At 42.3% G+C, this 16,936-nt stretch overlaps 1 protein-coding gene across 1 annotated transcript in view; it reads right to left on the bottom strand.

Annotated features, from left to right (window-relative positions):
* LOC310860576 (receptor-type tyrosine-protein phosphatase F-like) overlaps window positions 1–16,936 on the bottom strand; it is a 224,392-nt gene that overhangs the window by 37,208 nt on the left and 170,248 nt on the right. The window contains exons 24-26 of the mRNA XM_083767568.1: window positions 14,707–14,876; window positions 9,056–9,171; window positions 3,443–3,540 (exon numbers count right to left, since the gene is read on the bottom strand). Coding sequence (XP_083623694.1) covers window positions 3,443–3,540; window positions 9,056–9,171; window positions 14,707–14,876 — 384 coding nt within the window. The remainder of the gene's footprint in view (window positions 1–3,442; window positions 3,541–9,055; window positions 9,172–14,706; window positions 14,877–16,936) is intronic.

Here is a 16,936-nt window from a genome sequence, read left to right as displayed (position 1 = left end):
TTTTAGCAAATTTAGATTTTTTAAATAATGGGATGAATCTACAACAAGAGCCATTCTAGGGCTAAATCTAGAGTTGCAATACCCTCCATTGACTCCCCACTCATCCAATAAATATCGTTTTGCTATAAGTTATTCATCCCTCTTTTATCCATCCGGCAAGATAGGATTGATACCCATTCAGGACAGGAACCCCTTTTGGTGTTTTAAGCATTATGATAGCATTATGATATACTTTATACTTTAGCTATTGAAAAATAGCAGATCTACAAGCTCATAGCGCTATACAATATACAGTATATTATTTCAGAGCAAACGTTAATTTTAACTCATATCTTTGCTTCTGGGGAGTCCCTGGAACAACATATTTTCAGTTGGAGGGCCGCAGCCAAATTCAGATATTTCTGGGGGTCCTTGATGTGAAAAAGGTTGAGCAACACTGACATACAAACATAAAAAAAACTGTTCCGATTTTTTCACCAATGCAAACAGGCCATAATATCGTGACTGAGCACCCTATAGGTCACGTGCACACATCCGCCGGGGTGACGGCAGACTGCTGGGCGAGCGCTGGCGCTTTGGCATGGGGGGGAGGGGGGGGTGTCAGATCAACATAATGGAATTAATTCTGTACCGGCCATATATGCAGCGTGACTTTGTAAAGGGTTTGATGATCAACATAATGGAATGTTATGAACAGGAAGGACGGGTAGGGAGGATCAACATAATTATGGAATGTCAGAACGAGGTCAGCTCCATATATGGAGATCTAAGGGTTTGAAGTTTGAGGTCAGACGTAGAGTTGCTGGCCGGCTCCATATACGCAGATATGGAGATCTCGTGGTCTCCATGATGTCACGTGATGTCATGAGATGTCACGAGGCATGACCATATATGGAGACGTGATACAGTATATGGAGTGTGGGTGACTAACTAACTAATGGACGGACGGACGGACTGACGGACGGGAGATGCATGCTTTCATAGCAAATGCGACGTACGGTTGCAATAATAATAAATATGATATATTTGCTGTTTTGCACGCACGCACGCACACACACACACACACACACACACACACACACACACACACACACAGAGTGCTGCGAGTAAACAGCCCAGGCCATCTGTCGTCCTCTATCTGTTCCAGCATTCTGCACGTTCAATGTAAATGACCTGCTCTTTCTAAGACATCCACCAGCTTTACAAGCCCTCACTGACTCTTATAGTGGAAGTATAAGGTAGCTCAGAATCAGTGTAGATTTTGTCGACTAATACTATGACGAAAACTAAATGGAATCTAAGCTTTGATGACTAAAACTAAGACTAAATATAATTGACAATTTTGTCAATAAAGAAAAAAATAGATAAAAATGTTAAGAAGGGACTAGTGGACAAGAGATCCAGTATAAGTGATTTTCACACTTGGTTGCATGCTGAAAATAACAAGCTCACAATAACAATAACAAGCTCACAACGTGTCGCAGCGCGACGCATTGTGAGCTTGTAGATTTTCAGCAAGTGTAAAATCAGTCATTACGACAGCATCAAGGCCCGCCAAAATACATTTTAGTCGACTAAATCAACTGTAGATTTAGTCGACTAAAATCGTATGATATTTAGTCGACTAAAACTAGACTAACACTAAAGCTTTCCAGGTGACTAAAAGGTGACTTCCTTTCTGGACAACAATTCCCATTTTGGGATATATATATATTTTTAATGTTAACTTCCTGTTTATTTTTCCCATTTTTATTAGGAAGAAAACCCGGACTGAATATTTCTTTTTGAAAAAAAAAAAAAAAAACAGTACGCGTTTTGGTGATGTATTATATTGTCTGAATCAACTGTTGTTTGTGTTTGTTTACGCACTAAAAGAGTGACTTTGAGAGCTGTTTCAGCATACGATGTAAGTCAACGAGGAGCATATTTTGAATTATCAATTTCTAATCACGGGAGCAATTGTTTTTGATTTCTTGGCCACATTTGGAGTTACATCATGGCAAGGTATAACTACACAACCCAAACCTCTACCAAAGTGGTCTTACTCTTTAAATGAGCATCAGTGAATGAAACATTGTGACCTCATACTCATGGTATTTTTCACCTTTTTACTATTTTGAAAAACATTTTTGAACAGTTAAAATAGCCAATCTACAAGCTCAAAATAGCAAATAAAGGCAAAGTGGTTTAGGGATAAGGGGTTTACGAGCTCTCAACACGACGTGTTGTGAGCTTGTAGATCTTCTATTTTCGCTATTGTTTGTCCTGGGAGAAGTATATTTTTTACCTCATAATCCTGGGAGAAGTATATATGTTTTTACCTCATACTCCTGGGAGAAGTATATATTTGTTTTACGTCATACGAAATGTTTTTATAATTGTCATGCCCCCCCCCCCCTCCCCCGCTAAACCCAAGCGTTTAGGTTCTAAACACTTATCTGTAACACTTAACACTTAAATGTGTCACAGTGTTTAGATTATAAACAGAAGATCATGTTTAAATGGCACGATTGCACTGAGTCATCTGGTACTCCTTAAACCAGGCTTGTCACTTTGGTGAATTTCTGAATTTCTGATCAGTGTTATTATGTCACCATTGTCACGAACAACTACCATGAAATCCTGACACTCTTTGATGTTGTGGACAACATCCTGCATAACCAAATTCAGGACATGTGCGCTGTGCGGTGCAGTGAATGTAGACAGACACTATAGTTCTGTCCGCCTCGGCAGGTTCTGTGTTCTGTCACTGTGTCGGCGGCAGGTTTCAACGGCAGGCTGGCATCGCTGTTGCCAGCCAGGGTGTTCTTGCTGGTGGTGGTTTCATTAATTTGTCTCCTAAGCAGTACAGTACTGTATGCATACCCTACCTGGCAGGTGAAAACAAGCCACCAGATTAGCATTTTAATGCCTGATCTGCATGTGTTGTGTACAAGAGGATAGGCAACACGGTCAACCCCCACCCCCGGGCCCGGACAGTGAGGACAAAAAGAGGTGTTAAGGTGCCTTAGAGCAGCGCGATATCATACAAAGTCAATGCAAAGACGAGAATTGCGCAAACGGCCGCGGCACGACCTGGCGTGGTACAAACGGGACGAACCGAGGCGAATATATTTATTTATAGGTCCCATTCCTCATGGGGGCTGGAGCCCCGCTGCCCCCACAGAGTCTACGTGGGACACTTCTCCTCATAGAAGTATATATTTGTTTTACCTCATACTCCTGGGAGAAGTATATATGTGTTTTACCTCATACTCCTGGGAGAAGTATATATGTGTTTTACCTCATACCCCTGGGAGAAGTATATTATTTTACCTCATACTCCTGGGAGAAGTATGTGTTTTACCTCATACCCCTGGGAGAAGTATATTATTTTACCTCATACCCCTGGGAGAAGTATATTATTTTACCTCATACTCCTGGGAGAAGTATATTATTTTACCTCATACTCCTGGGAGAAGGCCAGTCCGTCGTTGGCTTTGAGGCGCTCCACATGCTCCGCCAGGTCACATATGGAGACGGGAGGATGCTCGCTCATGCCTGCACGCACACACACACACACACACACACACACACACACACACACACACACACACACACACACACACACTGTGGTCAGTGCACGTACACGCACGTACACGCACGCACACGATCACACAATCACACGATCACACGTATCTGTTCTTAATTTGATCATTTGTGTTTTTGGATATTCATGACTTTCACCCCACTCCATTTTGAAGACAAATATTGTACTTTTCACTCCACTACATTTCCAGGAAGGGGAGAAGTAGCCAGGCCTAAATTACGAATTAATCACAATTAGCTGCTGTATATTTCAAATCTAGTCAAACTATTAGATCTACAAGCTCAGAACAACTCACTGGTAAATATTGTAACCCTTTTGGCGGGAATTAGACCTACAGCTTCTTCTTTTCCTTTTGGCTTTTCCCTTCAGGGGTCACCACAGCAAATCATCTGCCTCCATCTCACCCACCTCTTCTCTCACACCAACTAACTTCATATACTCTTTAACTACATTCATAAATCGTCTCTCCTCTAGGCCTCCTGCCTGACAGTTCCAACCTCACTATCCCTCCTCTGTACGTGTCCAAACCATCTCACTATCCCTCCTCTGTACGTGTCCAAACCATCTCACTATCCCTCCTCTGTACGTGTCCAAACCATCTCACTATCCCTCCTCTGTACGTGTCCAAACAATCTCACTATCCCTCCTCTGTACGTGTCCAAACCATCTCAGTCTGGCCTCTCTGGCTATATCTCCAAAATATCTGACATGAGCCGTCCCTCTGATGTACTTGTTCCTGATCCTATCCATCCTTGTTACTCCCAAGGACTGTCTAAAGAGGACAAGAAGCGAAGACCGTACGGGCGACGCCATGTTGCTCACATGGTGCTCCATGGAAGGAAAGAAACATGTGCAGTTGAGACCAAGGAAGCTGAAGGAGGAAGTGTTGGCTGCATAAAGCCCATTGCGCATGTTTCTTTCCTTCCATGGAGCACCATGGAGCAACATGGCGGCGCCCTTACGGTCTTCGCTTCCCGTCCTCTTTATACAGTCCTTGGTTACTCCCAGAGAGAACCTTCAGCATTTTAGTCTCTGCTACGTCCAGCTCTGCTTCCTAGCTTTCATTTCCTCAGTGCGACTATGTCTCTAGTCTAAACCATACAACATATAATATATATTCACAGATTTGCACACATTTTAAAAACAAAAAATAGGGTTAAAGTGGTTAAAAGCTATGAGGTGGCAGGTCTAAATGGGTTAATACAGATATTACTTGTAGCTTACATCTCAGCTTTGCTTAGCTCTGTCTTATTGACTGTGGACCGAATAACTTTATAAGGTTTATAGTTATAACTTTATAAAGTTATAACTATTAGATAATTCAATAACATGACATGTGTGGTGTTATTTTCCCCTCAACTTTCTATCACAGAGATAAAGGTGAGTGTGAGGGGAGATGAAAGCACTCATTAAGGGAGAGTGTGGAAAGATGAAAGACAGCATATGGGAGAGAGAGAGAGAATCACAGAGCAATAGAGAGACATACAGCAAAGACGCGGATGAAGAAATGTAATTATAGACGGAGAACGTAAATACATAGAATTAAGGGGGAAAGTGTCTGTCTGTCTGTCTGTCTTGCCTGTCTTGCCTGTCTGCCTGCCTGCATGCCTATGCCTGCCTGCCTGCCTATGCCTGCCTGCCTCTGCCTGCCTGCCTGCCTGCCTATGCCTGCCTGCCTCTGCCTGCCTGCCTGCCTCTGCCTGCCTGCCTGCCTGCCTGCCTATGCCTGCCTGCCTCTGCCTGCCTGCCTGCCTGCCTGAACAATCGACCTGCACTTATAGCCAATGGCCATTGTTGGTATAAGGAGGCACTGAGGAGGCCAATTCTATAATTGTACCAAATTGTGCCAAGTTATCTCTAAGTATCATTGCCATATAGGCTCGCTGTACGTATATGGGCCAGTTAGGTTTGCGGGCTAGGAATAGACTAAGAGAGAGAGAGAGAGAGAGAGAGAGAGAGAGAGAGAGAGAGAGAGATGAAAAGAGCTCTCATGTTGCTCTCCACTTGAGCTGAGGATAATTACCTTGATGTGCAATATGAAACAGTCCCACAGTACAATGATCTGTATCTCTGATTTCTGCATTCAACGTTTGGCCACTTAAGTTAAAACCCAAAACAAATCGGAAAGTGAGACACGCCATACCAGGTCGGGGTGCGCACGCTTTTCCGACACCCCAATAATCCGACAGGCAATAGTCCGACATGTGTCGGACCATTGTCCCCTATTCCGGCTTTTTACTCCAATGGTTAGACATGTCATTACCCGACAGAAGTTCTAGCAATAGTCCGAATACCATAGGTTAGACGGGACAATAGTCCGACACGGAAAACAGTAGATAAAGCGAAAATAGCTGATCCGCAAGCTCAACTTGCATCCCGCGATGCTGAGAGTGTGTTCCAGTTTCAACTTCATCGAGCATGGCTAGCGCCGTGGTGTGTGTGTCTGTGCCTGCGTGCGTGCGTGCGTGCGTGCGTGCGTGAGTGTGTGCGTGTGTGTGTGTGTGTGTGTGTGTGTGTGTGTGTGTGTGTGTGTGTGTGTGTGAGTGTGTCGCATGCGTGCGTGCGGGCGAACTTCGAGACTAGTTGTATGTCCGCCTGACAGTGGTGCATTACATTGTATTTCGATTTGAAATAAATAATGATGAATTGATGTATACTGTTGCTTGTGTGTGTGTGTGTGTGTGTGTGTGTGTGTGTTTTAGACAATAGACCACTTAGCACTTGATTTAACTATGAAAGAAATAAAGACTATTTAACTATTAAAGAAATAAAGACGATGAAGGATATTGTCAAGGGTTTGTCAATGATTGACACACTTGTTAGTAGAGATGATTATAGACGTGTCGGATGAAATGTATGTTTCCTTAAGGAGGGTAGGTCTATAGATTTTTAGAGTTAATTAGTAGGACCCGATTTTATATTTCATTCAGAGGGAGAGTCATGGTATTTTATATATAGTGAAACATACATTTCATCCAGGGCGTACCCATTTTGACCCGTCCATATTAATAACAAGTGTGTCAATCATTGCCAACCCCTTGATGATATCCTTAATCGTCTTCATTTCTTTCATAGTTAAATCAAGTGCTAAGTGGTCTATTGTCTAAAAAAAAACACACACACAAGCAACAGTAGACTACATCTATTCATCATTATTTATTTCAAATCAAAATGCAATGTAATGCACCACTGTCAGGCGGACATACAACTCGAAATACTGTATGTTCTGAAGGTGAGAGAGAGAGAGAGAGAGAGAGAGAGAGAGAGAGAGAGAGAGAGAGAGAGAGACAGAGACAGAGAGAGAGAGAGAGAGAGAGAGAGAGAGAGAGAGAGAGAGAGAGAGAGAGAGAGAGAGAGAGAGAGAGAGAGAGAGAGAGAGAGAGAAGATAGAGATTGAGAGAGAGAGAGAGAGAGAGAGAGCACAGTAGAATAGTGGAATTCTCAGACAAATAAAAGATACAGAAAACGTCTCTCTCTCACTCACTAAAAAAATTGCGGGTTGCACAAAAGTTGAGCTTGCAGACCAGCTATTTTCGCTATTTGCATAAGGGGGCTACTGGTAAGTATATGAAGGTGTTCCACCCCCCCCTCAATCTCTCTCTCTAAGCGCTGTGCGCCTTTCTGACATAACAGTAGAAAACGGCGTTGCGCTGTCTGTCTGTCTTCCGTGTCGGACTATTGGCTTGTCTGATCTATGATTGTCGGACCATTTGCTAAAACCTTTGTCGGGGTAATGTTATGTCGGACTGTAGGGGTGAAAAAGGGGGAATTTCTATGGTCGGAATATTGGATTGTCGGAATAATGACGTGTAGGACTATTGGCTGTCGGACTATTGGTTGTCGGAATCCCGGTATGTCGGAAAAAAGACCTGTAACCAGAGATGGGCAGTATTTGAAATACATGTATTTGAAATACGTATTTGAAATACTTTTTTGTATTTTGTAATTTGTATTTCGCTGAGATGGAAGAAATGAGATGTATTTTGTATTTAAATACATTTTTTGACCCAGTATTTGTATTTTGTATCAAAATACATTTTCAATATATTTTGCCCATCAGAGATGGGCAGTATTTGAAATACATGCATTTGAAATACGTATTTGAAATACTTTTTTGTATTTTGTAATTTGTATTTCGATAGGGATGGAAGATGTATTTTGTATTTAGATACATTTTCAATGTATTTTGCCCATCTCTGCCTGTAACCCACGGGGCAGCACGGGAGGTGGGCGCTTCTCAGACAGGGCATTAGTCCGACATTCATCCGCATGTCGGACTAGCGTCTGCTCCCGTGCTTGCGGTTATGGTTAGGTTAGGAGTTGAGGTGGGTTGTCATTTGTCGGACCAATGACTCAAAAGCAAGGCTTTGAGTTAAAAACATTTGCTGTGAAATAATATATATTAAAAGATTTGCGCCACAGTTTCACGATTTTTCAAAAATAGCAGATCTACAAGTTCATAGCACGGCACTCTGTGCAGAGCTATGAGCTTGTAGATCTGCTCTTTTTCAATAGCTAAAGTATAACATAATGCTTTAGACACCAAAAGGGGTTCCCTTCTAGAATGGGTCAAGTTGGAATTAGGTGTTCATTCCCAGTGAACATATATGAACCCTGCTTGGGTACGATTCTTTAGCCAAACAATTGTCCCAACACTCTGACACTAAAATGGCTTTTTGAGAGAGAGAGACAAATCAGGAGAAGATCAACGGTCTCTATCTGTCCCACCAACAGGTTCAGGTTCATAGCACGCCACAAGCTTGTAGGTCTGCTATTTTTGAAAATGTAGTGCAAATCTTTGAATAATATATTCTTTCAGAGCGAACGTTTTTAACTCAAATGTTCCTGGAATAACATATTTTCAGATGGGGGTCGGCGGCCAAATACAGTCTCGACATGAAATATTGAGAACCACTGATATAGAAACACAGTATTTCAGAAAACTGTCAGGATTTAGAAGATTTATTTTTCATTTCGACGTCAGGTCTAAATGGGTTAACACAATTTTTGCTAAGGACGTGTATACACTCATATATTATGTCCAAACCATGGGGTGCTAAGGACATGTATAGGTGTCCTTTGGTATTTTTTTATTGATAAAACAAAAACGATTATTTTGTTTTTTGTTGTTTGGCCTCTCCTTCTGCAATGTACAGTAGCCTACAATAGTAGCCTACTCCTTGTTGATTTGCGCAAAGAAGCAAAGAAAGAGGTAGGAGCGCACAACAATAGTGGCGAGTTGCTGACCACGGGAGACAAAAATAATAGGAATAAACAAATTATAACAGCGGTCGCACATCTCGTAGTCACGATGCAAAACAACTGTTTTTCTGGTCAAAATAAATAAATAATAATATACCTTAGATCTGATGTGTGGATCACTAAGCTAAAGATCCCACCCTTAATCCGTGTTGCTTGGAACCGGTGTGTGTGCGTGTGTGCCTTTGTGCGTGTGTGCGTGCGTACCTTGCGTGTGGTAGTGGATGCGTCTCAGCTCCACAGGGTCAGAGGCGTGCTCCAGCAGGGCTTCCTTCATGCCGGACGAGCAGTGTTGGTCTTTAGCTGACGGAGACGCCCGCTTCCTAGGAGACATAAGACAACACAGTGTTGGTCTTTAGCTGATGGAGACGCTCGCTTACTGGAGAGTGGAGACGGCATGTCGAGGACACACAGATAAGTTCTAGGATGCACGATATACGGTAATCTGTAGCATAATCGGAATGGGCCATATCGGCCATAAAAATGTCATATCGGTATCGGAACGGTCTCAAAATAATCCAGGTCAATTAATCGGTTTTATAAAAAAATTAATAAAAATAAAATGAATGAGTTCAATATAAATCAAAAGTGTCTAGTACCTCTCTAGAACAACAGGCAAATAGCAGCCATAGCGAGTGCTGCGCTATGAGCTTGTAGATCTTCTATTTTTGAAAAAAGCGTGAAAATGTGACGCAAATCTTTGAATATATTCAGAACGTTTTTAACTCAAATCTTTGCTTCTGGGGGGTCCCTGGAACAACATTTCGTCCCCAGGCTTTGGGCCAAGCCCCCTACGGCCTATAGGCTTGTCAGAATCGGTATCGTCAGATATGACCCTGCAAATAATCGGAGATCGGATATCGGTCATAATTTCATAATCGTGCACCACTAATACACAGATATATAGTTATAAGGAAGGGGCCCGGGTGAAAGTAATAAAGTAATATGTAACTATGTTACTCTTGATTCCAAGTAATAAGCAAATGTAATATTATAACTTTTTCTAAGGAGTAATAAGTAAAGTAAACATATTACTCTCCTAAATATTGCCCAACACTGGTTATAAAAGTTATAACACACATGAGACACAGTGTTGGTCTTTAGCTGAAGGAGACGGCATGACATGCAATTAGGACACATCCACAAGACAGAAACACACGCATGCACACTCTCTCGCGCGCATACACACGCGCAGGCATGCACACAAGCACACACACACACACACACACACACACACACACACAATACGCACGCACACAGAAAATAAATACCTGCGTTCCTACGCAATGATTTCATCACAAGATGTGGCACATGCTTGTATGTGTCTATGGAGTTAACATTGCTCTAACAGACCCCCAGGTGTGGTTATAATATTAAAATATGTCTTCTCTGTGTATTTTTGGTTTCGAAATACACCACATTAGTGACATTAGTATAATCATAGTGATGGTGATGGACTGTTGATCACGTTTTAGGGGAGTTTTAGGAGGAATCATGGCATTCCATCTATAAAAAAACAAAAACTATAAGACCAACGTTGAAATGGAGATACAGGGTTTCATGCAGGAAGTACTAACCTGTCCTGGTTGCTGCGTCCACATGAAAGCACAGGAAACAGGACACCATGAGGAGAGAGACAGGAAGGATTGAGTTACAGTGTGTTCACCACCACACATACTATAAAAAAAATAGATGCCTCATTGGCCGCTGCAGTTCATTGGAGCGTCGTGTGTCTCCATTGAAGGCAGGAAGTCAAGCGGAAGTGCTGAAGGAATTTACAGAAGGCACGCTGCGTCGCTGCCCAAGTAGTGTCGGCCAGACAACTATTCCACAATCTCCGAATGCTATATATAGAGTCTATATAGTCTATATAGAGGAACTACAGCTCCCGAAATCCGAGTAAGGAAGCTGCCATTTCCGTTCACGACAATATATTTTAAAATATCTTCAGAGCTTATTTTTTTTAGTTCCATTCATGCTAAGCAACAAGCTATACTTAGATGATTTATATTGATATTAGTTTTTGATATTTATATCACTCATGCGACTCCTCCATGTCTCTCGCTGCCACTCAAGTGACTACTGGTTAATCACAGCGTGACTTTTCCGGGACTTCTGTGACGCACGCGGAAGCTTGACGAGTTTCCGCTCATGCTTTCGCTGTGCTTCGCAAGGAAACTCGGGAAAATTGTGCCTTCAATTTGGACACGCGACCCAGAGCCTGAAGAGGCATACTTTTATGTAATTCTGTGGGTCGTGGACACATTTGTATGGGTCCCTTTCTTTGTTGTTTCCTACATTTAGTTTTTGATTATTATTTCAAAGAAGATTCACATTTAAAGAATAAATGAATACCGGTAATAATCTTTCAGTAATTTCATGAAGTAATCAAAGACAGATCAAAGAAATTCTATAAATATAGAAAACATATAAGTAGTAGTGAAAAATCCGATCTACAAGCTCAAAACGCGGAGTGTTGTGTTGTGCTAGTTTGGGGAGACATCAAATATCTCTTTAAAAAACGCTGGAAACCACCGACTCAGATGGACTCAGACCGCTTAGGTAAAGGTACCTGTATACACTCTGAAGCTCCAGTATACCATTTTGGGCGGGAACCCCTTTTGGTGTTTTAAGCATTATGTTAAACTTTAACTGTTGAAAAATAGCAGATCTACAAGCTCGTAGCTTGAAGAATCGCAAAAAAGGGGCGCAAATCTTTGAATATATATATATATATATAACGTTTTTAACTCAAATATTATCTTCTGGGAGGGTCCCTGGAACAACAGATGGGGGTCGGAGGCCAATTACATATAATTCTGGGGGTCCTTGACATGAAATAGTTTGAGAACCACTGACATAGAAACATATGTTTTTCTGAAAACGATTTAGAAGACATTTGTAGATTCTGGTATCAGGTCTAAATGGGTAAAAAAGAAAAAAACGCGTGAAGTGAGGGGCGCTCTTATCATCGTACACATACAGGGACGTTACTGAGGATTTGATTGCCCTACTCGCATACCAGTATTACACTCGAGGGTTTCAAATCGGTGAAAAACGTGCATATTATTATTTTTTAAATATTCCTAAAGAAGAGAAATGAAGTTGGGAGCTTCTCCTTTGGTCCACCCATTCCTAAGACACGTGAGATTGGTCCAGTGAATAAAATAAATAAAATAAATATCCATTGTGGGTGTATTGGATTTTCTGGATTTTTCACTATAAACACGGGTGAAATTCACCCGAACACCTGCATGCCTGTAGGAAAAATCACCCATGTGTAGTGTTCTAGGGTTAATGCACTTCGGAAACTCGCGCAGCATCGCAGGCGTGTGAAGTAACTGAACTAAAAAGAGAGATGAGTGCTTTTCCTCTCCCTGAATAGTCATTCATTCATTCATTCATTCATTCATTCATTCATTCATTCATTCATTCATTCATTCATTCTCGTGTCCAATACTGTTAAGTGTGCTGTGTAAATGAGAAACCAGAGATTACACTGAAGGATAAACAAACGAGTTGAGAGATGAAGACAAACACGAAAAGGAGCGAGAAAGACACACAGGCAGGCAGGCAGACAGGCAGGTGCAGGCAGGCAGGCAGGCAGGCAGACAGGCAGGCGCAGGCAGGCATGGCAGGCAGGCAGGCAGGCAGACAGACAGACAGGGCTGTCATGGTCAGTGGAGTGAGACAGATGGATGGATGCCACCAACCCAGTCACATGTGTGCCTGAGGATAGACCCGCTCAGCCGAGTGTATGCGTGCGTGCGTGCGTGCGTGCGTGCGTGCGTGCGTGTAGCCGTGGGGGTACCCAGACTCTCTTCCATGCAGTGAGCTGCCCCAATACACACAGTGGTTTCATTTTCTTGGAGTAAAATGATGAATGGCACCATGTAGATTAGAAATACAAAAAAGGCCCATTATTAGGTATGCCTTGACAACCACAGATATGCTCTAAAAGTGTGAGAAAAAAACTATTCTTTCATTTCACCGCACCCGTAAAACCCAGCAACCGTATATTGTGCTGCGACACGTTGCAATGTCAAGCTTTACTCAACAATAACAGAAAGGACACTAGCATAGAGCCACGAGGTTAAGTACAGTACTAAATGTAGTGTACCACCACCACTGCCCAGTGTTATCGTGGTCAAACAGAGCGGTGGGTTGGCTGACTGTCTGACCATATGCCAGCTATAGCTGCCAGGCTGTAGCCTATACAGCATATGTGCCAACCAGAACTTCTGTTTCCAGCTGAAGGAGAACGCCCCCGGCCCGAAACTGACAAACTAACTCTCCACTTTCGTATGTAATGTGTGTATGTGTGTGTGTGTGTGTGTGTGTGTGTGTGTGTGTGTGTGTGTGTGTGTGTGTGTGTGTGTGTGTGTGTGTGTGTGTTTTCACTGTGGCTCAGCCGCATAACACGCATACACGCACACACACACGCACGCACGCACGCACGCACGCACACAGTGCTGTACTATACTGTCATCTGCCCTAAGCCATGCCAAATGATCAAAAGGTAAAGTATGAGGTATAGTCGAAGAAACCTTGAATGAGCATGCTTCCGTTGGGAGTCTATTCTTACAGATCCTCACTGAGTTTGAAAAGGTTTTCATCATTTTTTTAATTCTTAACACAAATCTTCTCTTCTTCAGGTTCCCTGAAAACGTCTGTGCTCTCCAAGGCTAGGCGGTCCCTAACCGGCAGCGCATGTCGGGAGCGACAGTATTGTCGAATAACTGTCGGACTGTAATATGTCTAACAAACGTATGCACCCCGACCCAAAGATGGTTCCGACCCGCTGTTTGGGGGGACGGGACGTGAGGTTTAACCCATTTAGACCTGAGGCTGATTCTAAAAGAATGTCTTCTAAATACTACACGTTTTCAGAAAAAAAACTGTTTGTATGTCAGTGGTGAACAACCTTTTTCATGTCAAGGATCCCTATAGAATTATCTGTATTTGGCCCCCCATCTGAAAATATGTTGTTTCAGGGACCCCCAGAAGCAAAGATTTGAGTTACTTAATCCAGAGCGATTTACAGTAAGCAAGAACAAAAAAGATCACATCAAAAAACATTAAAAAGTCATCATGAATCCTACGTAAGCTTAAGAACCTAACAGTGACCTAACATCTATCTGTGTATACTCTATAGAGTGCTATGTCTACAAAAAGTGCTATTTAAGTTACATAAGTTGAGCCTGTATGTTAAAAAGTTCAAAGATTTTGGCCTGGGCCGTGGGTCAGCGGTCCAGGCACCTTGGCTGGTAGTCCGAGTCTGGCAGTGTGCCGCGGGTTCGACTCCCAATCCTGACGGCCTTTACTGCATGTCACTCCCCAATCTCTCTCCCCATTTCCTGTCAGCCTACTGTCTGTCCCTCCATAAAAGATATAAAATAAAGGCGAAAGCTACAAAAACATAAAAAATAAAACATTTGCTTTGAAAGAATATATATTCAATGATTTGCGCCGTGACATTTTCACGATTTTTCAAAAAATAAATAGCAGATCTATAAGATTGAGCTTTTAGATCTGCTATTTTCTCAACAGCTAAAGCATAAGATAACCCTTAACCCATTCTGACCAGGCACCCGTTTTGGTGTTGGCATCATGTTGCGCTTTAGCTATTGAAAAATAGCAGATCTACAAGCTCATATCGCGCCACCGAGTGGCGCGATACGAGCTTGTAGGTCTGCTATTTTTGAAAAATCGAAGAACGACTGACATTTTTTTTAATCTGATCTCAGGTCAGAATGGGTTCATCAGACCAGTGTGTGTCCGGCGGAAACCTCGTTATGAATCTGATCTCAGGTCAGAATGGGTTAAAACACCAAAAAGGGGGTTTTGAATCCACTCACCTCTTGAAGAGCAGGATGGAGATGACGCTGATGATGATGAGCACCACGGCCAGCACGGGGCCCATCACCCACAGCATCTCGGGCTCCTCGGCGTGGCGCGACACCACCGCGCCGCCGTGCAGCTTCACCACGATGAGGTCCGAGTACGGACTGGCCGCAAACGCACGCTCCTGCAAGAGGGCAACACCAGGAGAAAAAAAATAAGTAATAGCCTTCATCTGTTTTGTTGTACTGTGTTGTAAAGCACTTTGGGTATCTTGAAAGGCGCTATAAAAATGCAAGTTATTATTATTATTATTATTATTAGAGCATTCACATCAAGTGAATTCAAGTCAATGTATACAAAAAGGGTCAGAGTTCACCTACAGCTGCAATCTCAAGTTAATCAACAGGGTCCAATCACAAACTGATTTGAATAAACATTTTGAGGCATAGTATACAGTATATCTCAGTTACACATCCAGGCATTAAAGCCAATCTTAACCCAGAAAGCATTTTAAGCTATAGTCATCATTCAGTCCATTGGGTGTCATAGTATTGAGTGTGTATATCCACTGCATTTCTCTTTGGGCTAGTCTCTTTAGAATATCACCCCCTCTGCTGGGCATCACGATTCTCTCAATCCAACAGAATTTTAATGAACAAGATTTACAATTAATTAATTGACGAATAGGAATTCTCTGTGTGGGGATTGTTGTGTGTAAAAGAGTGACACGCACACACGATTGAACCAGAAACAACACCGCTTTACTTAGTCTCTTGTCTCAGTACAGAACAGACTTCCTTGTTATTTTGTGCGCTGTAGCATCCCATAACAACCAGTCTCTTAAAGGCATCTCAACCATTATCTGCAAACCCCATATAACACAGTGTCCATATTATTAGAACATAACATCCCCCCCCCCCCTCAAAAGAACAAACAACATAATCCTCCCCAGTGTTGGGTGTAACGGCGCTATTAATAACGGCGTTATGTAAGGGACTACTTTTATTGGTAACGGAATAAACTAACTAGTTCGTTTTGCAATTTAGTAGTTAGTTACTTAGTTACTTTTCCAAAACAGTAGTCCCGTTACTATAATGTGTCCCTGTTCATTTTGTGTGCAAGATTTAAAAAATAATAATAAAGCCCCGACTGCCCGCACTGTCTATTTCTCCTGCCTTCATATCTGTGTGATTTATCTTCCCAAGCCCCAATGCACAGCGCATAGTATAGCCTACTATACAGCCTGCGTCTACTACATCCTGTAAGTTCACTTAAGAAATAAAAGTATTGTTACAAGCAGCTTTTATTTTGAAGAGGAAGAGGAAGTTGTTTCGGTTGTAGCCAGCTACTATGACAGTGCCGGTGGTGGTGGTGGAATATACTCTATACGGAATAATAATAACATGCTTTAAGCCAAAGTAAAAACCGCATGCGTCTTTGACTTAAACAATGTAGTCTAAACACTTTGGAATTACGTTATACATGGTAGATCCTCCGTGGCTGCGTCATTAGGTGAGTACTATAGTTTAATGGATTGTTTAAGTTTCATAGTAACATTCATCATCAATGCCCCCCCCCCAAAATAACAGGTTACAGGATTCTCATTCCGTTACTGTCTGTCACTGCCTGCAAGGATGGCCGCCGTGCCATTTCTTATAAACTATCTTGTTCATACGTGGGTCCACGGTGGTGGTGGTGGTGGAGAGGGCATCTGTGTGCGCTGTTGGCTGGTTGGAGCGCAACAGCCTTTCTGTCCAGTGCTACGTGTATAGACTGGCGATTGTGGCGAATTATATTCGTTAATAAAGAGAGAGCTGTAAAGGGGATATTGTCTATGGTCAGTTCATGGTGTGTATCATACTCGTTTTTAACCATAGAGTTAATTAGGGCCGTAATAATGCGGCGCAATGACGGTATGCAGTAGCCTAATAGCCTACAATGTAAACAACCTGCGCAAGCATTAAAACTGGGTTTTAATTGTCGGGTAACGGAAAATAACGGAAAATAATCTAACTTGTTACTTTTCTCAGAAGGTAATCTGTAACGGTAAGGGATTATTTTCATGGGCAGTAATCCAGTAACCTAACGACGTTACTTTAGAAAGTAACGATGCCCAACACTGATCCTCCCCCCCAACTGAAAACCAACCAAAACAGTCTTTCTTCTTTTAAACTGAAAGCATCATCAAAATGGCAGAACAACAATAGGAATGCAAAATGTACTAGGCAAGAGTCAGTTATGAAA

This window comes from Protomyctophum parallelum, assembly GCF_964188405.1.
Source record: "Protomyctophum parallelum genome assembly, chromosome: 6".
NCBI classification, from domain to species: domain Eukaryota; kingdom Metazoa; phylum Chordata; class Actinopteri; order Myctophiformes; family Myctophidae; genus Protomyctophum; species Protomyctophum parallelum.
This window is presented reverse-complemented; position numbering and strand designations above follow the sequence as displayed.